We start from the raw sequence: 23,886 nt of genomic DNA on the forward strand, positions 1-23,886 counted from the left end.
TCATCATCATCATCATCATCATCATCATCATTCAAGTGCCCTTGAGATCTGCACCGGTTCAGTTATTTTTCCCGCCTAATATTGAACCAGTTCAGAGTGTTTCCACTAAAAATGAATTGGTTTAGAAACCTAAAAGTTGGTTTAGAACTGGAACAAACAAATGACTGCCGGTTCCGTGAAAGCGCCATGGTTCCAAGAACCTAAAATGGAACCATGCAGTTCTGGAACCAAGTTCTTTTGGTGGAAAAGGCGCCTCAGAGAGTTATAGAATAAAGTGAAATAACCTGTCTTCAGAACACCTTTTATTAAGGCAACGTTTCAGTTGCCTGAAGAAGGTCCATGAATGAAACAGTGTGCAGGTTATTTAATTTGATTCTACACATCTGATCCCTACATATGCACCTGTCATGCACACTGTTGACTGTCTCGACTGACACCTCTTCTTTGGGTGTTCTTTTTGGTTGTTTGAGGCTAAAATAAAAACGTGCCACTAATACACGAAGTGGTTTAGTCACGCTGCACAACAAGCATGCAGTGTCCACCTCCTCTTTAGCTAGGATGACCTTATAGCTAAAGGTCATTAATTGCACTAGTTTTGCATAAGGCATGGCAAGTTTATTTGTATCTTTAATCCTTTAATCTTTAAACCTTGAAATAGGGTAACACTATAACCCTTAAGATTATAGTAGGCTGGCTTTGTAATTTACTAATTACCACGGTTGTTGCAATACCTACACAGATATTTTAGATATCAGAGAGAGAGAGAGAGAGAGAGAGAGAGAGAGAGAGAGAGAGAGAGAGAGAGAGAGAGAGAGAGAGAGAGAGAGAGAGAGAGAGAGGAGAGACAAAGTTGACATACATGTAGAACAAACTGAAGGAAAAATATAACTTGTGGGATCTTTCCAAAAGGCCAGATACTCTCTGTTTTATACTGGGTATATTAATTAATTTGGGGTTCCAGGGGATGGCAATCGCCACCCATTGTTCCTTTTATTCATATTTTCTCCACTTCTGAATTTATTTTGCAGATTAATCAGATTTTGGCTTGATTCTTAGGCCTACAAACAAATGTTTTCTTCCTGCAACCATCACTTCAAAACTGGCCTCCCAATTTTGGGCATGGACATTACAAATGTAAAGGAAGTGTTTAGTTTTTTTATTGTATTTTTTATTTATTATTGAATGACAAACAGCAGAGCGAGGACTGTGGACTGTCACATTCTCATCTCGTCATTTGTGTATGTTCAGGTTCTGTACTGTTCTGTATTGGCCTTTTCACTCCAGCGCTACCACTGCGCCATCTAGCGGCGATGTAAAAAAGTAAGGACCGTCTCTTTCTTTTGGTTTCCATACTATTTGCTTGATTCCAGTCCACCGCAGGCAGTTTAATTTCAGACAAAACAATGGCGGAACAGGTAAAGCTACCGATTCCAGCACTGCCAGTGCCGAGCAGATACGCCAAGAAAATGAAGATGGTCCAAGAAAAGAAAGCTGCCAGTCAACAAAGGAAACGCGAGACATGCAAGACCCGAATTTATATCGGCGTGGCCTTCGATCGGTGGCAAACCCTGAAGCTTTCGAAGCGTTTGAAAAGTGATGCCGAGTTAGCCGTACTGCTTCTGGACTGGTAAGATATATTTATTTAATAGATTTAGTTCGTGACCTGTCCTGGTTTGTCGGTGTGGTTTTTGTTTTACTATGTTAGCTAACGTTAGTTTACGACTGCCTTTGGTGTTTGAATACTTGACATATTTATTTTTTGGTGGACCACGTCAGATTGGTGCAGTGGCGTAACAAATTAATCCAACAACAACACTGTCGTCCATCATGTCATAAAACATGTGGTGATGTCATGTCTGGCGAACGGTAGAAGTATTTTGAAATATCATGATCTGGTTGCAAGTCTGTCTGGCTGGTGGCAATGAAATGCACTGACTATGGGAGCTGGGAGGATCATACCGCTTTTCCAGGTTGATTTGCAGGTTGCTGATCCTGTCAGGGTCTAGCATAGAGAAAGGGAAAGTGTATGTTTCTAGCATAGTGTGTGTGTTAGCCTAAGATTTAGACTCTTGTAGATAAAATACACTACGAGAGTACTGGCTGTGTGCGTGCGTGTTAGCCGCAATTTGCAACTCTAGATTTTTTTACAATCTGTTGAATCTAGAGTTGCAATACCCTCCATCCACTTCCTATTCATGATTTTCGGTTTCTGATCTGCTGGTCTTAAATGACGTTAAACTCACCAACATTGCAGCTGTAGTCCAAGCTTGAATTATCCTCTTTCAATCTGCCGAGCTTGTTTTTCATAAAAATCCCCCGTAGACATGTTATGAGTTACTTTCTGTCCAAAATATTCCAAGAGTTCACAATCCGAGCCGCCATATTGTATTTTTGCAACGCCGTAAAACAAGATGTGAGGGGGAGCGCTTGTTTAATAGAATCTTACCTGCGCAGGTAAGACACCCAAAGAAGAGGCAGACGCAGTGTGACGCCCCATCACGCACAGCCTTCTATTAAACAAGCGCTCCCCCTCACATCTTGTTTTACGGCACGTTGCAAAAATACAATATGGCGGCTCGGATTGTGAACTCTTGGAATATTTTGGACAGAAAGTAACTCATAACATGTCTACGGGGGATTTTTATGAAAAACAAGCTCGGCAGATTGAAAGAGGATAATTCAAGCTTGGACTACAGCTGCAATGTTGGTGAGTTTAACGTCATTTAAGACCAGCAGATCAGAAACCGAAAATCATGAATAGGAAGTGGATGGAGGGTATTGCAACTCTAGATTCAACAGATTGTAAAAAAATCTAGAGTTGCAAATTGCGGCTACGTGCGTGTTAGCCTAAGGTCAAGCTTTCCACAGCCCACAGGTATCCAACCCAAATTTGAACATGTTGCACAAAATCATTGATGTGATATAAAAATAAATGCAACCTGTAATTTTACATTTTCACAGATAGTGATCTACAAGATCATGAAGATGATACGCATTGTGGCTATTTGGTCATGTCTGAAGTGTTTGTGTGTGTGTGTGTGTGTGTGTGTGCACTTGGAGACCAGACTATGACATCAGTAGATTAAAGATTTAAGACATTGTGCACTGTGCATGTTTGTCTATGTTCGGTATAAAGCGTTGCCCAAGTTATATCATTAACTGGCCTTGAACTACCACAATATAACCTAGTGGGCAACGCTTCGTATTATCTAACTGCAACATTCAGGCATGTGTGATTTGGACCCAATAATCCGGGCACACAAACAACACCCACAGACAGACAGACAACTTCAACTTTACATAAGTGACACATTAATAAGCTTGTGGAAATGTCTACTGTCTGTACCCATCGTGAGAGTACCTAGAAGCCAGTGTATGTATGGGGTCTTCTGTTGTCAGCATTTTGTGTGTATGTCTGTCGGCACCCAGCATTGCCCAAGTTTATTACGCAACAGTTAAGTCATTAATCATTAATCATTACTTAATCATTAAGTAATGATGTTCATCTGTTCTTTATAGTTATGAGAGGAATGACCTTCAGTCAACACCCTTAACAGCAAGTGCCACTACTTTGATAATGCAAGAGGTAAGCTGACCACTAAAGACATATAACGTAACTGTTTTTAACATGTTAGCTGATCTATTCTCTTATGACATGCATAGAACAGGGATGCTAGGATCCATGTGGTTTCTGGGGATTCTTATTCTGTTTATGTCTACTAGTTTCTAAAGTGCTGTAAAGGTTATTATTATTAAATATTTGTGCACATGAATGATATGATCTTCTCTATCTTTTACAGGTTGTTCCTTCAAGTGCCACTCGCAGCTGCACCAGTGATCCAGACACCTCTGCTCCCGATATTACTGAAGTTATTGGTTATACTGATGAAAGTGACTCCTCAGACGAAGAAGAAAATACTATGGTGTCTGATCATAGTTCAGACAGTGATTGGAAGGCTGGCCTAAAACTCCGCCAACTCTGTCCTGAATGTGGAAAACGTTTCAACATTCAGAAGACGCACACATGTGAATCCAAATTAAAGCCCTTTTCTTGTACTGTGTGTGGCAAGAGATTTGTCACTGAGCATCACCTAAAAATTCACAGCAAGATCCACAATGAAGGCTGTGAGCATGTGTGCAAGTTCTGCTTCTCAACCTTCAAAACAAAGCTTGACAAAATTGTGCACGAGCAGAGCCATCCCCGTGTAAAGAAGCCCTTTCAATGTCCTGACTGTCCAGAGGTGTTTGCCAAGCGCAAAGAGCGCAACAACCACATGATGGGTCACAGAGGCCCCAAAAAGTACATTTGTCACATATGTAACATGGAGTTTCCACATACCAGTGCTCTGGAGAGGCATGTTGTTGTGCACACAGGAGAAAAGCAGTTTGTATGTGAGGTGTGTCAGCGCTCATTCAGCCAGACAGGCCATCTCAAATCCCACATGCGTGTCCACACAGGAGAGAGACCCTATCAGTGTCCGCACTGTGATCAGAGCTTTAATCACAATGTTAGCCTGAAGAGTCACATCCAGCGTTATCATGGACAAGTCCCTGATCCTGGGATGAAAGTGCAGCTGGAGAAGCCAAGAAGGAATGAGTCTGAGGTGGATACGGATGAGACAAATGAAATGGAGAACAATGCTGCTTTGTTCATCTGCCACATATGTAACATGGAGTTTCCATATAGTGGCGTATTGGAGAGACACGTGGTTGTGCAGACCGGAGAAAAGCAGTTTGTATGTGAGGCATGCCAGTGTTCATTCAGCCAATCGGGCCACCTCGTATCCCACATGCAAGTCCCTCACTCAGGGACCAAAAGGAAAGAGGCTGAAGCTGAATTAGATGAGATGAATAACAGAACAGGAGTGGAGAACAATGCTGCTGATGCTGAACGGGCTGAGTCAAGAAAGAGGGACACGTGCATTCCTGAGGAGGAGGATGTTGACGATGAGGGGGAGAAGGAAGTAGATGAAAATGGGCAAACAAAGAAAGGGAATAAAAGGCACAAATGTAGACCCAAAGGAAGGCCAAAACGAAATGCAGTCATTAGTTGTTCAGATGTCACAGACAAATTGCAGAGGAAGTTCAAGTCATGTGTTGGTGATGACAATGACGAAGGTCAGGGCAACAGTGATTTAGCCTCAACGGTTGAAGAAGAGCAAGAGGAGAAGGTAGAAGATATGAAAACCCAACCCTAACTGCAAGCAGGACGCATGTCGGGAGCGACGGGTGATTTCAGCATGTTTGGTGTGTCGGATAAGCGTGTGCACCCCACAAGCCTATAGACGAGGGGTGTCAATCTCATTTTGGGATGGGGCCACATTGGTCAAAAGAGAAACATACTGAGTCTAGTATAAACCAGTGGTTCCCACACATTTTAGCCTGTGACCCAAAAGAGTAATTTGATGTCTCCCCCGGGACCCAAACTAGAACAGATCTACAAGCTCACAATGTGTCGCTTTGCGACACAAGGGGACCCATAACAATGTGTCCGTGACCCACAAATGGGTCCCGACCCTGTGTTTGGGAAGCAGTGGTATAGACAGTGAGTCCTATACAGGTCAAAATGAAGTGAACTGGAGAACAGTGCTCTTGATGCTGAGGAGGCTATGTGAAATGATAACGTATTGTGCAAGCTGGAGGAGACGGGTGGGGCCAAAATGATGTACTTAACTTATCCTATGTTTGTGGTAAATGGTAAATGGTGCATTTATATAGCGCCTTTATCCAAGGCGCTTTACAGAGATTGTGCATTACATTCACCGGAAACCATGCAAGGCACCAACTAGCACATCGGGAGCAATTAGGGGTTCAGTGTCTTGCTCAAGGACACTTCGACAGTAACTCTGGGGGAGCCCGGGTTCGAACTGGCAACCTTACGGTTACCATCCAGGCACTCTACCCCTGAGCCACCGCCGCCCCAATAATGTAAAATGTAAAACCATATTGAATGTTCAAAGAAGAAGGGCATGACTGTTGTACCTCTTACTCTATCCATAGCCTTCAGTCTCGCAGGAGAACATTGAAAAGAAGGTCACAAGTGCCAACTCTAGAGTAGTGGTTCTCAAAGTGGGGTGCCAGTGGGGAACCCTCTGGGTTCATTGATGGAGTTCCAAAGGGACCCTTACCGCTCATACTTCTTGAGTTCTTGAGTTTAAATCAAAACATTTGAGAACCACTATTCTAGAGAAACTACAGAAGATGAGACTAGACAGTTGTGTGATTCTGAAATTTATCAGAAATGGATGCCCAGTAATACCTGGTGCTTATAGACTATTATTTGTCTCTGAAACAAGAGTGCATACTAAAATATACTGTTGTGTTTAGTGTGGAATAGTCTCAAGTAAACGTATTGATGAGAAACTGTCTGCTTTCTTTAATTTTCAATGTAAGAATAAGCCAACATGTTATGTTTTCAATGCAAACAATTGAGAGAACAGGAAACGGGAGCAAGTTTTTTTTATTAGGCTCTAATAATTTTAATGTGCATACATTTCTCCCCGGGTTGTTATAGTTTAATATAGGCTATGCTGATTTGATTAATGTTATAAAAAGTACATAAAGTATGTTTTCATTATTCCCATTATACTGTAATAAGATAATTGCTGATCATTTGAACTGTATGCTTGGCTGGTGGTGATGGTATGTCTTCTCACCTTTGAGTGAACGTTATGCAATGTGTTTATTTTGTTAAACAGGAATAATTGTCTCATTTGTTTTAGCCGAATGCAAACGAAAATAAAAGCCTGGGTATTGAGGCTAAATGACAGTAGATAATGCAGGACAAGAGTTCTTTAAAAGTTCTATACTTTTGAATCAGTAAAGATCAATGTGGAAGGAGGTAAGAAGGTGGCAAACTTTAAAGAGGATCCAAGGCATCTCTGTGCAGTTGAGGTAGAAAAATCCTTTATTTAATTCTATAAAATGATTAAAATCTATAATATATGGGTCCCAAGCTTGTGCAATACCAAAAATGGACACGTGGGGGCAGTCATACAATTAGATAAGCCTACTCTGAAATTAAATAGAAGAGGACTTCCGTGAAAAGCTTCAATCACATCCATGGCAAGAACTCATCACCCGTGCCTTAACATTTTATCTGAGTTTTATACTCTAAGGTTTTAACGTGTCATTTTTAATAGTTGTAGGGGTAGAAATGGTGGCTTGGTGTGTAGTGCCAAACTGTAAGGGCGCTAAATCGGCGGCGAGTGGAGTAGTAAGTTTTCACCATTTCCCAACAAACGATGCTGACCGTTGCAGGGAATGGCTCAGGCGCATAAATCATCTCAAGTATGACGAGTACACTCCACCAAGTAGGCTGAAAAACCTGCGGGTCTGCGGCTTGCACTTCAGAGAGGAAGACTTCTGTAAAAGCATGAGGGCCAGGATAATGGGAACAGCAGAGAAAAAAACATTACAAACGGATGCAAATCCCTCAATATTCCCTCAATATAGGAGTGCTGGTGAATATGAAACGAGTGAAGTTCCTGGACCACTCGAAGAACCTAGCTGGACAGATGAGGTGAAGTAGACAAATATTCACCAAATGATAGTACAAAGATCATGTGATTTACTGTAACTAAGTGCTAATGGACTACTGTTTTCTTGATCAGAACGCTACTGCACCAGTCTCTGAAACTGTGTTAACAGCAAGTACAAGCACCACTGCATTCCTGCTAGAGACTGTTTCAGAGGTAAGTTGACCACTATGACATACAGAGCATAACATTGTTATTACCATATGGTAATAACAATGTTATGCTCTGATTAGTTTATATTAGATCTGCTACATATGTAGCAGATCTAATATAAACTAATCAATCCTGAGTGTTAATGTATCTCAGAGATAGGAGAATACAAGGTAAATAAAATGACCCATTTTATTATGTTTATCCCCATAGCCCACCAAATAAGGTGTTTTATAATGCAACATACATTACTGTTAAATTTACTTTCATCATTGCTTAAGTTGACATATGTGAAAGTAGAATCTCAATGGCCATATAAGTCATTAAAAGGTCGCTGTTATAGAATGTGTCATCCTATAATACATGCAACAGATCATCTTGCCATCTTGGTCCCCCATGGAGTGCACTGGGGGGGGGGGGGGGGGGTCATACATGAGGGGACAAGTGCTGATAAGAAACTTAAAATAGATGAAATCATATTTTCTCTATCTTTCACAGGTAGTGTCCTCGGGTGATACTCACAGCTGTAACAATGGTCCAGAGAGTCCTGCTGCTGCTGAAGTTGTTGGTTTTACTGATGAAAGTGATTTCTCAGATGAGGAAGAAAATAGTATGGCGTCTGAGAACAATTCAGACAGTGATTGGGATCCGGCAAAGGAACGCAGTGTAGAAAACGAGATTACAGACAGTGATTCGGGTACAAATGAGATTGATGAAGAGGATGGAACAGCAGTTGGCCTAAAACTCCGGCAACTCTGTCCTGAATGCGGAAAGCTTTTCAACATTCAGAAAACTCACACTTGTGAGTACAAATTCAAGCACCATTCTTGTAATGTTTGTGGCAAGAGATTTGTCACTGAGCACCATCTTACATCTCACAGCAAGATCCACAAGGACGGTTACAAACACAAGTGCATGTTCTGCCTCAAAACCTTCGAAACGAGGCCAGACAAACTTGAACACGAGCAGAGCCATCCCCGTGTAAAGAAGCCCTACGGATGTCCCGACTGTCCAGAGGTGTTTGCCAAAAGGAGAGACCGCAACAAGCACCTGCTGGCTCACAGAGACCCCCTAAAGTATATCTGTCACACATGCAACATGGAGTTTCCACATAACGCTGCATTGGAGAGACATGTGTTGGTGCACACAGGAGCAAAGCAGTTTGTATGTGAGGTATGTCAGCGGTCATTCAGCCAGGCAAGCCATCTCAAATCCCACATGCGCGTCCACACGGGAGAGAAACCCTATCAGTGTCCGCACTGTGATAAGAGCTTTAATCACAATGTTAGCCTGAAGAGTCACATCCAGCGTTACCATGGACAAGTCCCTGACCCTGGGATAAAAGTGCAGCTGGAGAAGCCAAGAAGGAATGAGTCTGAGGCTGAACTAGATGAGACAAATGAAATGGAGAACAATGCTGCTTTGTTCATCTGTCACATATGTAACATGGAGTTTCCATATAGCGGTGTACTGGAGAGACATGTGGTTGTGCAGACTGGAGAAAAGCAGTTTGTATGTGAGGCGTGCCAACATTCATTCAAATGGGATGATGATGATGAGCAAAAGAAGGATGAAGAGAAGAAGGGGCGTACAAAGAAAGGGCATAAATGGTACACTGGTAGGCCCAAAGGAAGGCCTAAAAGAAATGCAGTGATTCCCTCAGATGTCACGTACAAATTGAAGAGAAAGTCATGTGATGGCGATTCAGCCTCAGAATCGGCAGATGAGGAAAAGGAGAAGAGGGGAGGCAAAAAAATGAAAAAGACCACCAGGAGATCTAAAGGAAGAACACAGATCTATGGGGGTGAAGAGCAAAGCAGTGACTCTGATTTTGATCCAGCAGGTGGGAGAACCAAAAGAAATGTGCTCAAAACTGTAATGACAGAAGGTGATGATGAGGAAGGTAGCTGTTGCTGAAGAAGTCATAAACACATATTTGAATATGTGTGTCTCTGTTCCAGCAGTCTGAGATAGGAACAAAAAGAGTATTAAAACAAAACCGAAGAGAGAGAGAAAAAGCTTCAAAGAAGTGCATAAGATTGTTTGGGGGATTTACTTGGAATATACCAGATATGGTGTTCAATAATACCATGTAAGACTCATTTATTTTGTCTCCATATTAATGATAGCAAAATACTATATACTATTTTTTTTTGTGCAAACGATTTCTCTGTTAAACATGTTGATAACTGAGAAACTTGTATGTTTTCTTTTTGTTGAGATTGACTTTTAAAATAATAAGAATACAATCAAAATGTATTGATATATTTTCAATGTAATCAGCAAAGAAAACAGGAGCAAGTGCTAGAGAACCCGCTGTTTTTTATATATCCTACCGCATATAACTTTGACTATTTTTTATGTGCATGCACTTACATTTTAAATGATTACAATACAAATGTACATTGTATTATATGTTTTCATTAGTCCACAGCAAAACGAATGTGGCGCTTCAGACGTGTTATTGTATTTTGGCACAATAGTACTTGCCGTAGGCGGCTGGGGCTGCAGTGCATTGTGGGAATGGGAAACCCGGATGTAATTGAGTAAAGAGATTGTAGCATTTGCTTCAGCAATAAGAATAAACCACACTAAACTAAAGCTCCGTGTTCCGGGTATTTAAGGGTTATATACTTATACTGACGCAGTAAAAGTGTCATCGGTATATATAACACGACGTATTTCACATTGTGTATTATTGCGACGTTACTGTAGATCTGTACAGACTGCAAGAGGAAAGAACCAACGTGGGCTTTCCTTTGCCTTTCCAGTCAAGAATGCAGAGCGCTGCAAGAAGTGGATTTTGGCAATGTAGAATCTGAAATTGAACGAGAACACACCGCTGCCCTGCAGAAGCTACGAACGCAGATTGTGTACTGTTTGTGAAAACGGAGGAGATTCTACGCGGCCGCGGCAGCTCATGGGGGGAAAATTACCGCTGTTCTAGTCTCCAACTTGGACGAAGAAACCGAAGAGGCGTAAACCTTAAAATGTCCCGTTTCACTAGTTATGTCTAAAAGGTATTAAAACAATATTTTGAAAATAGCAGATATACCGGTACATCTACAATCAGAGAATTCGCGACATTACTGCAATCATGCCATTGCAAGTGTGCCGTTGTGCAGTACCACATTGTACAGTTTGGAAGAGGAGGAATCATCCTGGTGGTGTTAGTTCGTTCTGCTTTCCAGTCAAGGACCCAGAGCGTTGTAAAAAGTGGGTCAGAGCAATAAAGAACCCGAAGTACAATGAAAACACAGCGATCGGGGAGCTACAGAAGGAGCTACAGAATGAGAGGGTGTGTAGTTTGCACTTCAAACCGGATGAGTTTGAACGCGACGAGATGAAGCACCGTCTCATGGGAGGTAGAGGCAGAAAGCCTGCAGCATACCTGCAGAATACCTCCGTTCCTAATATCAACTTGGACGAAGCCGAGTCAGCGGAACCTCCGCCACCGCCAGCGAAAAGGAGTCGAACACAGGTAGGCTACTCATACATGTATGAGTAACAAAGAACTCTGTACTTGGACAGTCTTCACTGTTATATCATGGTCCTGGACATGGACTTATGACTTCTTACACTGATATGTTAAACCTAAAAGAAATTCGGTGCCAAGTGAGACTATGACTATCAGATGGCTATGCCTATGACTTCATCATTCTTATGATGAATACCGGTAGATTCATCTTTTTGAACATCAAGGTTCAAAATGACCCTTCACAGTCATTAGTACAGTCCCACAGCTGGAAATGGTATCAAATGGGAATATGTCTGAAAAAGTTGAATTACTGTTTAATAATGAAATTAAATACATTTCTCATGAATGCCTTCAAGTTCAGTTCAGCTCAGTTCAGTTCAGCTGTTATAGCTCTTCAAAAGCTCCTCGACTTCCCGGATTCCAAAGTACTCTCCCGTTGGGCCGTTGTAGATGGAAATCTGGATCTGATTTAGTTTATTACGCAGACCATATACAGTATAGGTTATAGTGACTTACTTGTGAAGTTGGCAGCAGCAATATTTATTTACTTAACTCATGAGTCAAGGCACCAAAAATCTGCCCCGATGCGTTGGTTGCTGCTCCTCATCTGCTCAAGAAGCTGCTGTTGCCCGCATGGCTTCCTCCTCGTCCCTGTGCTGGAGCTGTTCCTTGTGTATATTCAGTTTCAAATAAATAGACCTGCTGTATTTCTGACTCTTAACGTGCAAATAGTCGTCTTCCTCCATGGAATGCAGAGTGCAGACTGGTGTGATTGCAGATTGCCATGATACAAATCTGATGGCAGTGATGGGGTGGAGTCTGGTTCAAGGTTGAACAAAATCTTGGGGACACCCCTCTGAACTGTCTTTGGGGCTTATCTGACTGAGACAACATGTAGTTCGGAAAGAAAGTTAGACCAGTGCATTATGACGAGATTGTCGTCATCCGCAAGTTTCAAATGACTAAAATATGTAAAAATACAGATTGAAAAAACAACAAAAACATATCTTTTTGTGTTTCTTGATTTCAGTTATTTCCGTCGTTCCAGTGAAGGACGCAGATCGGTGAAGTGGATCACAGTTATATTTAAAAAACACTTTTGGATACCAATCCGTGCCTGCAAAGAATAAATCTAGTAGAGATAATAGTAGAGGTAATAAACTCGATCTAGTGATTAATTAGTTGATTAGCAAGCTAAAGCAAACCTAATGTAGAAGGGTTGCTAATGGCCCAGGCCGTAGCGTAACGGTCTGGGCACCGGACTGGTAATCCAGTCGCAGTGTGCCGCGGGTTCGACTCCCGGACCCGACACGGCCTTTACGGCATGTCATCCCCCCATCTCTCTCCCGTTTCCTGTCAGCCTACTGTCTGTCCCTTCAAAAATCAATAAAAAGGCGTAAGCCGCAAAAAATATCTTTAAAAAAAAAGAAGGGTTGCTAATTAAAGGACAAATGTTAGCCTGGCCTGTAACTAAACCTTTGTTTACATCTCACTAGGCTACGCTCCCAGAAGTGGATAGTATGAACATGACAGAGGTTTCATCCACAAGTCTGGAACCGGAGGTGAGCTGATTCATCCGTCACTAAAAAGCAAGGGGGAGTGTTTGAAGGCTACAGTGTTTATTGGTTGTCTGTGCCATGTGTTATATAGTTGCTCTCTAACAGCTAGTTGGCCATTGCCATGGCCTGCTATACACTAAAGTAGCTACTTTGCCTTGTGTGCTAGAAATCAGAGTAAATGGTTAGAAATAACACAATTTTTGTGTTGTTTCCAAGTTCTGGTTACATTAACATTTAATTTGTTTTGTTTTTACAGGTCGATGTTGTACCAGATTGCTCCCCCGATGTGCCTCGGACATTGACAGCAGCCCATGAAGCAAACAAGTATGAAGCAAACATTCTGTCCCTCTTCAAGAGGTGCCAAATCTGTGGCTGTCCTATTTACAGCACAGATGTTCACTACGTTCGTGGAAAGATGCATGTCAAGTGGGACTGCTTCGGTGGCCATGCAGGAACGTGGAAGTCCATGATGAGTTTCACATCAGTGTTGAAGGTCAGCCTGCCCTAAAAGCTGTGGTGGAACCATGGGCCATGACACTAAATTTGCTTTACAAATAAATACTATTATTGCACAATGCACATGTTGATACTGACAATATCTCCTTCAGTCTTAGGGCCGATTCATACTCCTATTTTAGAGCCGAATAAAAGTCGGTTCGGCTCTCTAGAGCCTACAATGTGACGTCATTTGAGGTTCGGGGGGGGGGGGGGGGGGGGGGGGGGTACCGTCCTAAAGTCGGCTCTTCGGTGCTACTGAAAATCTCTGACGAGCCTACAGCACTACAGCGCCGAAACAGCTGTAAAATAGGAGTATGAATCGGCCCTTAGTGTAGGGGAGAGAAGAGCATTTCACTGCTGGAATAATATACTGTCACTAAAAGTGAGCTCTATTTGTAGTGGGAAAGTGTATTAATTAAACTTGTAGAACTATGTTGTGCTTTCATTTTCTGCCTCCAATTGATGTCAATCACCTTGTTAGTTACCTTGTCAGGCTGTATCAAGTGGTCAGGGAAGAGAGAGATAGATATGTGTTTGGAGGGTTCTTTTTTGTCTTCAGTTCATTAAGCATTTGATTTAACCTGTATTATGCAAATAATAAATAGTCTTGTATTGGGTCTGTAAATATTACAGCATTTTCTGAAGTTATTGTGGGAGTGTCACTGTGAAGATGCTGGACTAGTAGAGGCTGAATTAAATGTCTCGAACTACAGGAAACAGAAATGTGCTATACTGTATATTATCTGGAGAGCGCACAGAAAATCCCCAGACACTAATGTCTATGAAATCTTCTCTTGCTCTGCGGAAAACCAGAGACCAGTGCTTGATGAGAGTCATGATGAGAAACCTGAACCCAATTTGAGATTAATCTATTTCTTCTATATTTTACAGGCAGAGAATCCTGAAGACTTACCAGATGAAGATGTGATGGTGCCTATGGACAGTTCAGACAGCAACTGGGATCCCCTGGAGAATGGTACAGACAGCATGTTTACAGACAGTGATTCAGGTACAGATGAGATTGATGCAGAGGATGATGCACCTCGCCAACTCTGTCCTCAATGTGGAAAGTTGATACAGAAAAACATGAAGAAAGCTCACACATGTGAAAACAAAATAAAGCACTATGCTTGTAATGTGTGTGGCAAGAGATTTGTCACTGAGCATCACCTAAAAGTTCATGGCAGGGTCCACACGGAAAGCTATAAGCATGTGTGCAAGTTCTGCCTCAAAACCTTCAAAACAAGGCCACGTAAACTTGCACACGAGAAGAGCCATCCTCGTGTAAAAAGGCCCTATCAATGTCCGGACTGCCCGGAGGTGTTTGCCAAGATCCAAGCCCGTCGTGACCACCTGCGGAATCACAGAGGACCCCAACAGTACATCTGTCACATCTGTGACATGGAGTTTGCATATAGCAATGCATTGGAGAGACATGTTGTTGTGCACACAGGAGAAAAGCAGTTTGTATGTGAGGTTTGTCAGCGATCATTCAGCCAGGCAGGCCACCTCAAATCCCACATGCGCACCCACACAGGAGAGAGACCCTATCAGTGTCTGCATTGTGATAAGAAGTTTAATCACAATAATAGTCTGAAGAATCACATCCAGTTGTATCATGAACAAGTCCCGGAGAAGACGACTATGAGTCAGTCGGCTGAAAAGAATGAGATGAATGAAATGGAGAACAATGCTGTTGATGTACAAGAGAAGCATGGTGTATCTCTGATGAAGAGGGGAAAGAAGAAAAGGAGATTGCATGCAACAGTGAACAGAAAGAAGAGGTTAACAGGTATACCTAAAGGAAGGCCGCAAATTAATGCATTGATTACCTCAGATGTCTCAGACAAATTGAAGATAAAGTCATGCGATGGTGATGAGAATGATGAAAGTTGGAGCAACAGAGATTTAGCCTCTGACTCAGCAGACTAAAGAAGATACCACTTGGAGATATAACAGAATACCAAAGAACTCTGCGGTGGTGTAGACTGTAGAGCATATCGGTGACAGATTTTGAGTTGACCCAACAGGGAAAAGGACAGCAAGTGGGGCTCAAACCTGTAAGGACAGAGGGAGACGTAGCAGAAAGCAAAACAACATAGCTGTCCTGCAAAGTGTACATTACTTTGAATGTTGCTGAATTAGTCGCATATGTTTGAACATTTTATTTGTCTTTTCCAGCAAAGGAGATTGGCACAACAAGGGTATAATACAAACAAAAGGTTAATAAAATCAAAAGAAGGGTCAAAGGAGGGACTGTTTGTCTGTCTGTCTACCTCCACAGCCTTAACCCATTTAGGACGCAAACCCCTTTTGGTGTTTTTACCCTTCAAGATAACCTTGTTATGTACAATATATAGTAGCATAACATTTTTGTATTTTTTTTGAATAAATGTTTTTCAGAAAACTTACGTCAGGATATAGAAGGCATTTTTAGAATCGGCCTCAGTCTTAAATGGAGTCCCAGGAGAACATTGAACAGGTGTCTCCTGGTGCCAACTCTAAAGACAAGACTAGAAAGTTCTGTGGTGCTGAAATATACGGATGACCAATAACAGCTGATGCATTGAGTATTTGTTTTCGTCTTTCTTTATAATCCTTGAAATAAGAGTAAATAATATACTTTTGTACAAAACATTTCTCATTAAATTGTCTGTTTCTTAAAGGTGCTGTAACTGATGTGTTTTGGTTAAAACAGAAAGCATTTTGTTAAACGAAAAAGTTAAAGCTCTATACTTTTAGTAAACATTGCTGTATATAGATTATTTTGTTCAGTAAAAGGTCTCCCCATCTCTCAAGCTCTTTAGTAAAATACACTTTTAGGTGGGTCACCAATAGAGGGTATGCACATGACATACCCTGAAGTTACACCTACTGACTACTGAGTGTCAAAAAACTACTTTCTGGCTTTGACAGCCCATAGATCCAAACAGAAAAGTCCCATCTGATTGCATTAAACGACGTTAAACTCATTTTGCCACTTGCACGTGCATACCCTCACTTTGATAGTGTTCTGTTGCAATTTTGTGTAGAGAAGATTAATATATCAAGTGTTTCAGGTGCACAATAATGGGAGTTGAAGTGATCACCTAAAATGATAATTAGTGCAGCAGAGGATGATGTGGGGAGAGGGCAGTCAGGGATCATCGCCATGTTGGCTTGTGGTGGACATTTTTGTCAACATTCCATTTTTGCCACAGACATACAAAATGGGTGGACAATAATATTACCAGAAACGAATAATATCCCTTAATAACCATAACAGGTCTGTAACTCTGAGAGTGTTCAAATCGAACCAAATGGACCCGTTCCATTCGAACACTCAGAGTTAAGGGGGTCTTTGCAATTAAAACATTTGAGAATCACTAGTACTAGCCTACTAGTAGAGTCCGACTCCTAATGTGCCATAGAGTCTGAAGAAAACCTGTAGAGTGCAGACTTGACATTCAGTAATTGGGTCTTATGGAAACTGGTTTGTGGGATAGATTGTAAGTAAAGATGCTGGCCTGGGATATACAGAAGGGGGTGGTAATGCAGCTATTATAGACAGGGCAAAAGCTATAACAATAACAACCTGAGGTGTGCCAAACTTTTCTCAGTTGTTCCTAATATGATTTTTGTCGAATCTAATTCTATTTGGACATTTTTGTATTGTGTAGGCTATAGTTAATGAGATAATTTGCATATTTGAAGAAATAGGAAGTAGAGGTCAGCCAACTTGTGTCTTGTTGGTTTTCTGCTAAGTGAATGAAAATGTTATCTCCTCACATCTACTTCATATTTGATCAAATATATCTGTTTGCTAATCCATTGTGCAAACAGGCATTATATTTAAGTGTAATGTGGTCACACAGGCTCCCTGGAGAACCACTGGTTTAAACAACATTACACAATGCAAGATTTCAGGCACTCACTGGAATTATTGAGATGTACAGTGGAACTTTATCTCTTAATGTCAAACACAGAATTTGAGAGATTATGTACTGATCTGATGTCCAGCAACAGTGGTACAGAATCCAAAAATGATCATTGAATATCTGATAAGATATATATCATGAATCCGTTCTGTACAAGACAAACGCATTGAGAAACACAAGCTACCTCAACGGTTTGCATTTGAACATATCAATTATGCAAGATACCTTACCTACCAACATGTGACACAAATTTGCACCAGACAAATCCTGCAGGATGGAACTTAGAGAATGGATTTCGAGGGAGTCGAGATCTTGGAGAGGGTGATCCATCTCCGCATCGGACGAGTAGTGGAGCCACAACTCCCACGGGAACAGGCTGGTTTCCGCTGCGGGCAGTCAACGGTTTGCTCACTCAAGATATTGAGGACAGATTTCAGCAAAAAGAAATAGCTATGGTCCTGGCTATAATAGTGTTTCTGTTTGTATCTCTACAGTTACAAAACTTACAAACATATGTTACCACTCAAATTAAAGCACAAATTTCTTACATGTGTGTGCAAAATACTGAATTAAAAGGCCATTTAAGCATTATATAGAAGTTTTGTGGAAGTAAAATAACTATTCCAATCAATTCCCCATATTTGAATTATGCAGAAAAGTGGTTTCATTGGTCTCTGCACAAAGTAAGGTTAAAAAGTTGATCATATACTTTTGTTGTCACAATGTGTGTGTGACAATATAGGGGTGCATGTATTCAATGCATGATAACTACCACAAAAATGTGAAGTAGAGATGTACAGCTAGTCAAAAATTCAAACAAGAATTTGCCCACCCATTTCGTAATTAACGCGCAAATTAGGGGCCATGGACTACAGGGGCCAGTTTCGAATTGCAGCTGCCTGTAAGTGCTCTTTGAGAGAGTGTGAATCTATGGATTCACATTTCTTAATGGCTGTTGGTAGGGCGTTCCACACAAAAATATATTGAACTAATGAGTAGGGCTTAGGACAAAACCTCAACTCCATTGGGCCCTCAAACTGTCTGCTATAAAGCAGCTAACTCCACATCTCTCCGGACTCCGGCTCTCCCGCTCTCATGCAAGTAATTACAATATACAGTATAAAGTCACAAACCAACTTTGATGAGGCAGTATTGCTTTGTTTTTTTTCTGAAAAATGAACATTTTGGAGTCAGCCTGGACTGGTGGTTTCTTCCCGACAGCATAGATATGGATATATAATTTGTGAATAAGTATTTTAAGTTTTCTGAGAATTTAGCCTTAGGCGCGATTCAAAAGTCGGTTGGGCTCTGTAGAGCCTACAATGTGACGTCATTTGAGGTTTGGGGGGGCCGGTCGACGAGCCGAAATTTCGGCACTATCTGAATAAACATCATGGAACTTCATCTCGTCTGTTTGCCGTGCACATTTCTCTCCTGTATGGTATAAAATATACTTCACAGTCACGGTGAAAAATGTTCTGGAGCATTCCTTTGAATTGACCGGCAGAAATGCATTGGATCCAGGCAACAGCCCAGCTTTAATGATCTTAAATCCCTTTATCTTAGATTGTTTTGTAGTAATCGTACAACATAAACATTACAGAGACTTTAGTTGTTACTGTACAATACTTTGAAACAGTTGGCATGTTGCACAGACTCATGCCTAAAATTGCTCTTATTTGTGCCGCCCGCCCTCGTTGAAAACAATTCAAACTCCTGCTTGTCCCCGTGTCCCGCTCCAGGCTGCATGGACAGCGTTCGAGCGCTCGGTTTCTGCCCCCTCAATGTCGTAACTTTATGGGAGTGTGTTCCCTTCCGGAAGCAGTCGTATGATCTCGCCGGTTGCCGGCGGAATGTTTTAGTGACGGACAACAACCAGAAATAATCAAAGAAACGAAACCTGAAACAAAAACCCGAGTCCGAGGCTACAGGCAACTTCTCATGTTACCGACATATTTACCCTTCACTGTTGTACTCATTTGATTCATTTTGAAGGGCGAGCCTTTGTGGTAAAGATGGGAGTGCCGAAATTTTACCGTTGGATTTCGGAGCGATACCCTTGTCTCAGTGAAGTTGTCAAGGAACACCAGGTAAGAAGACATGGATGCTAACTGTTTAGCCGTATTGCTATGCAGCTCTTTAGCCGGTTTAGCCTAGCTGCTAACCAAGCTAAATATAGCGGGCCGAGGACTTGTGTTCCACGTAACAGATACACAGCCTGGACTGGTCACTGGTCCCTTCAAAACATACAGAACTGAGCTCTGTTTTCATGCTGCATATTATTCACAGTTGCCTGTATTTAAATATGTAATGTTGTGTTGCTGTGGCAGTGACGCTGCGGTAACGTTAGTTTTATGTCAACATCTCAACAATAACGTGTTGTGTTCTGTACCAAAACAAATCCCCGGCAAGAACCTAAAAATAAAGTGTTTCGTGGTTCTCAGTTATCATTGTTTCTTCTTGGCATTGGTTTGTTTGAGCTTTGTTGGACAGGAACATTCTGAACAACAATCAATTCAAACCAATGCAGTTTGCCTGTTTAGTGCTCAGTCTGTTTTGAATAGATCATTGACATTCACATTCAACTGTTTAATGAGGATTTATACTTTAACTGACTTTTGATTGATTGACTGAAAAGGATCATACATCACCCGTGTGGTGAACTGCAGCGACCTGGAGGACAAGGTTGCAGTTAGAATTAAAGGAAGAGCAGTTGATGTTACATCAGTAGATGTCACTACATTCACTTGGTGTTGCATCAGTAGTCTCTGTTAGATCTGTAGATGTCACTCCATACAGCTGATGTTACATAGATGTCTCGACATTCAGTTACTGTTTGATTCAGATTGATTAAAATATGTATTAACAGTTTGCAGAATTACAGTACATTTCAAGCACAAACTCAATACAAAGACTGTTAACTGTGAGTGGACGACCCAATTAAGCATTACACTTGTTTACAAGAGGGTCCACCATGTTCAATTCATCAAAACATTTAGAGACGTACAAATAGACACTTCTATATAGTCAAAGAACAGAACAGGATTCCATCGTAAGTAGATGTCTCTACATTCAGTTGCTAGATCTGTACATGTCAGTCCATTCTGTTGTTTCAAAGATGTCACATCAGTAGATGTCACTAGGGCTGGAGCGGTATGGATTATTTTGTTAATAAATCACTGTTTACCGGCGGTATTGAGCGATACCTCAAAAAGGTTGTTTTGAATGAATACATAATTAAGTAATAAAATATAAGGGGCATGGTGGCACAGTAAGCGACCTGCTCACTCCTCATGCATTGGAGGAAACATGAGCTCAGTTCAGGGCTCTCCCCAGGTTTCCAGAGGGAGAGTAACGCCCAGGATTACAGTTTAGGCAGTTGGCACCGTTGGAAAATGGGTTACAATATCGTGGGATAAAAGATTAAATCATGTCACTCCACTCAGTAGACTTCGTATCAGATGTTGCTCGGTTGGTGATGCTTCCACGTTGCCTCTGTTATGTGATGATACTGTACAGTGTACATTGTAGCCCTGGTTTGTAAAGTCCCATGTTTTTATTTCTAATTACACCCCATTGTATCCGTTCAACTATCGACACTATTTTTCTCTTTGAGTCAATGAGAATGTTTTTTTTTTTCTAAGTCAAGTGTGACATTGCTTAAGATTTGTCATCCAAAGGGTAGATCGATTATTTGTTATGTAGTGGGCGGCGTGCATTTAGATCACAGTCTGTTACTTCATTTCTCATTGTCCTGACACTCTTTTTTTTTTTTTTAACTTAAAATTTTATTAATTTTACAGGACAGACAAAAAACACACAGTATACAACAACACCACAAACATACAAAGAAAGAAACAAAACAAAAAAGGACAAAAAAAAAGAAAAAGACATCGACATTGCATTTCAAAATGGTTACATAAGTGTATCTAGGCATTTACTATTGACTCTCATTCCCCCATACTCTTAAATACTGTCCATTTATACCATTTGTCCTCCATTTTTTCTTCCTGTAGTCTCAGACGGTGTGTCAGTTTCTCCATGAAATGTATCTCCTGAATCAAGTCCTCCCATTGTCCCTGTGTTGGAGGCTCCATCTGTCCCCATTTTCTTGTGATAGCTTTCTTTCCTGCCGCCAACAAAATGTTTACCAAGTATCTATCCTCTCCTCGAATCTTACCCCCCGTCAAGTTTCCTAAATACAGAACCTCACACTTCATAGGCACCTCATATTCCAATATTTTTTGTATCTGATCATGTATCATCTTCCAAAAATCATCCATTTTGGGACATTTCCAAAACACGTGTGAGTGATCCACATTTACATCCCCACAACCTCTCCAACATTGTATCTGTTGCTTCAACTGTTTACTCTTGATTTTTGGTGTTATAAAAAATCTGCATAGATTTTTCCAAGAGAATTCCCTCCATATCCGTGAATTGGTAGTTGATTGGTGCATACTCCACATATGTGTCCAATCTTTTTCTGTAATTTCTATGTTTAGTTCTGCTTCCCATTTCTTTTTAATGTATTCCGTTGAATGACTGCCACTCATCAGCGTTGTATATATTGCTGATATAATTCGAATCTTATTCCCCTTGTATATATTTTTTATGATTTGGACAATACCATTCACTTCTATGGAGGGCCTCCCTTTGACTTCCTTATTGTAATAATCCCTTAGTTGCAAATATCTGAAGAAATCATGTTTATCCAACATGTATTTAACACTCAAATCTGTGAAACTCTCCAATGTACCATTTTTCTCCAAAACACACCATGCTGTCATTCCTCTATTACTCCATATTTTAAATTCCTTATCATACCCTGCAGGTTTAAATAAACTATCAAATGCCATCCATTTTAAAATCTTTATATCCTCTTCTAACTTATAATTTTTTACTATTTTAAACCAGATCTCCAGTGTAAATAGGGTGATTGGATCTATACTGTGTTTTATTTTCTTAAACTTCTCCTTGTCTCCTATAATATTCTGAATGGGATGTTTGTTGAATTCTTTTTCCATATCTTTCCATTTTGCTATATAATCTGGTTTACACCAACATCCTACATACCGTAACTGGGCCGCATGATAGTACATTTTTAGATTGGGAAGACTCATACCCCCTCTTTCCTTTGGGAGTTGAAGGGTTTGAAATCTGACCCTTGGCCTCTGTCCGGCCCACACAAACCTAGAGATCATTCTGTCCCATGTAATAAATTGCCCTTGTGGGACCTCTACAGGCAAGGACTGGAATAGAAAGAGCAATCTGGATAATATATTTATTTTAACTGCCTCCAACCTTGAGTTCAGGTCTAGTGGCAAAGTAGCCCATCTATCAATGTCTTTTTTTATCTCCTGATTTAATTTTTCGTAATTGGCTTTATATAGTGTGGACAGATTTTTTGTTATGTTTATACCCAAATATTTAATACTTTTTTGTTCCCAATTAAAGTTGAAGGCTCCCCTTATAGCTGGATTTGGAGCATAGTTTAAAGCCAAAATCTGTGTTTTGGCTATGTTGATCTTGTATCCTGACAAACGACCAAATTCTTCTAATACATTGCTTAAAATGGGGAGTGAGTCGTTTGGTTTCTGGAGGAAGGCAATTACATCATCGGCAAAAAGTCCTATCTTGTGTTCGTTACCGTTTACTGTCACCCCTTGTATACCTTCATTATCTCTCACGGCTTGTGCTAAGGGTTCGATAAAAAACGCGAACAACGTAGGCGAAAGACAGCATCCTTGCCTAGTCGATCGTTGTAGGTTGAATTTCCCAGACAAGCTCCCATTCACTTTAATTCTAGCCGTAGGTTGTTGGTATAATGTTTTTACACATTGTAATGCTTTCTTATTGAACCCAAATCTTGTCAATACAGCGTAAAGGAACCTCCAATTGACCCTATCATAGGCAGCCTCTGCATCAACACTCACTAATAGAGTGCTTGTTTTAGTCCTCTGTGCTTGATCTACAACATGTATAGTTCTCCTTACATTGTCATGAGTTTGACGACTGATTATGAAGCCTGTCTGGTCCTCGTCCAAAAGCTCGTTGGCTATGTTCGCTAACCTTCTAGATATAATCTTGGTGTAAATTTTATAGTCCACATTCAAAATGGATATGGGTCTATAGCTCCCACATTGCTCTTTATCCCTTCCCGGCTTTGGTATCACTGAGATTATTGCTTCGGACCAAGATGGTGGTATTTTATGTTTGTTTAGGGTCCAATTAAAGGATGCTACCAGCATAGGTATCAACTCTTCTCTGAACATTTTGTACCACTCCACTGGGAACCCATCACTTCCTGGTGATTTATTATTTTTAAAGGAACTAATTGCCTCCATAATGTCGTCTGCCGTAATATTAGCTGTTATTTTGCGGTTCTGCATTGCCCCTATATTTGGCAGGTCCAGCTGATCTAAATATGTTTTCATTTCTTCTTCCTCTGCCTGTTCGGGCTGTGTATAGAGCTCCTCATAATATTGTTTAAAAACTCTCTCTATTTCCTCTGGTTCAGTTGCTAATTTCTTGGTTTTAGGATCTCTGATTTTGCTAATATTGCTCAATGTCTGTTGCTTACGCATACGTTTAGCCAATAATTTAGTGGCCCTTGCCCCGGCCTCATAATAGTTTTGTTTTACATATTTACTTTTCCTTTCAATTTCGTCTAATTGGGCCTCCTTTATTTTAATTTTCAAGTCTTTAATATTTTTATATATTTCCTCATTTTTTGTCATCTGGTA

General features: G+C 40.9%; 4 protein-coding genes across 7 annotated transcripts in view; all 4 read left to right on the forward strand.

Moving 5' to 3' along the window:
- The first annotated feature begins 1,411 nt into the window (after positions 1 to 1,411).
- On the forward strand, positions 1,412 to 5,687 carry LOC310870167 (uncharacterized protein). Its single transcript, XM_083781250.1, has 3 exons — positions 1,412 to 1,627; positions 3,520 to 3,586; positions 3,801 to 5,687. The coding sequence occupies exons 1-3, from the start codon at positions 1,467 to 1,469 to the stop codon at positions 5,196 to 5,198; spliced, it is 1,626 nt and encodes a 541-aa protein (XP_083637376.1). The 5' UTR covers positions 1,412 to 1,466; the 3' UTR covers positions 5,199 to 5,687.
- Positions 5,688 to 7,072: 1,385 nt separating this feature from the next.
- Positions 7,073 to 9,873, forward strand: LOC310871456 (uncharacterized protein). The gene is made up of 3 exons (XM_083782987.1): positions 7,073 to 7,522; positions 7,614 to 7,694; positions 8,187 to 9,873. Exons 1-3 carry the CDS (start codon positions 7,157 to 7,159, stop codon positions 9,603 to 9,605), a joined length of 1,866 nt encoding a protein of 621 aa, XP_083639113.1. The 5' UTR covers positions 7,073 to 7,156; the 3' UTR covers positions 9,606 to 9,873.
- Positions 9,874 to 10,169: 296 nt separating this feature from the next.
- On the forward strand, positions 10,170 to 15,808 carry LOC310870552 (uncharacterized protein). 2 transcript variants are annotated; one of them, XM_083781795.1, is made up of 4 exons: positions 10,170 to 11,169; positions 12,663 to 12,728; positions 12,982 to 13,218; positions 14,115 to 15,808. In XM_083781795.1, exons 1-4 carry the CDS (start codon positions 10,786 to 10,788, stop codon positions 15,153 to 15,155), a joined length of 1,728 nt encoding a protein of 575 aa, XP_083637921.1. In that variant the 5' UTR covers positions 10,170 to 10,785; the 3' UTR covers positions 15,156 to 15,808. The 2 variants fall into 2 exon arrangements, with proteins under 2 accessions (XP_083637921.1, XP_083637922.1); XM_083781796.1 differs by having other exon boundaries at positions 12,982 to 13,049.
- A 3,218-nt stretch (positions 15,809 to 19,026) lies between these two features.
- Positions 19,027 to 23,886, forward strand: part of xrn1 (5'-3' exoribonuclease 1) — a 38,371-nt gene continuing 33,511 nt past the window's right edge. For all 3 annotated transcript variants that reach the window (XM_083782176.1, XM_083782178.1, XM_083782177.1), the window contains exon 1: positions 19,027 to 19,230. In XM_083782176.1, the coding sequence (XP_083638302.1) occupies positions 19,156 to 19,230 (75 nt within the window). In that variant the 5' untranslated portion in view covers positions 19,027 to 19,155. The remainder of the gene's footprint in view (positions 19,231 to 23,886) is intronic.

Source organism: Protomyctophum parallelum (assembly GCF_964188405.1).
Source record: "Protomyctophum parallelum genome assembly, chromosome: 14".
Lineage (NCBI taxonomy): Eukaryota > Metazoa > Chordata > Actinopteri > Myctophiformes > Myctophidae > Protomyctophum > Protomyctophum parallelum.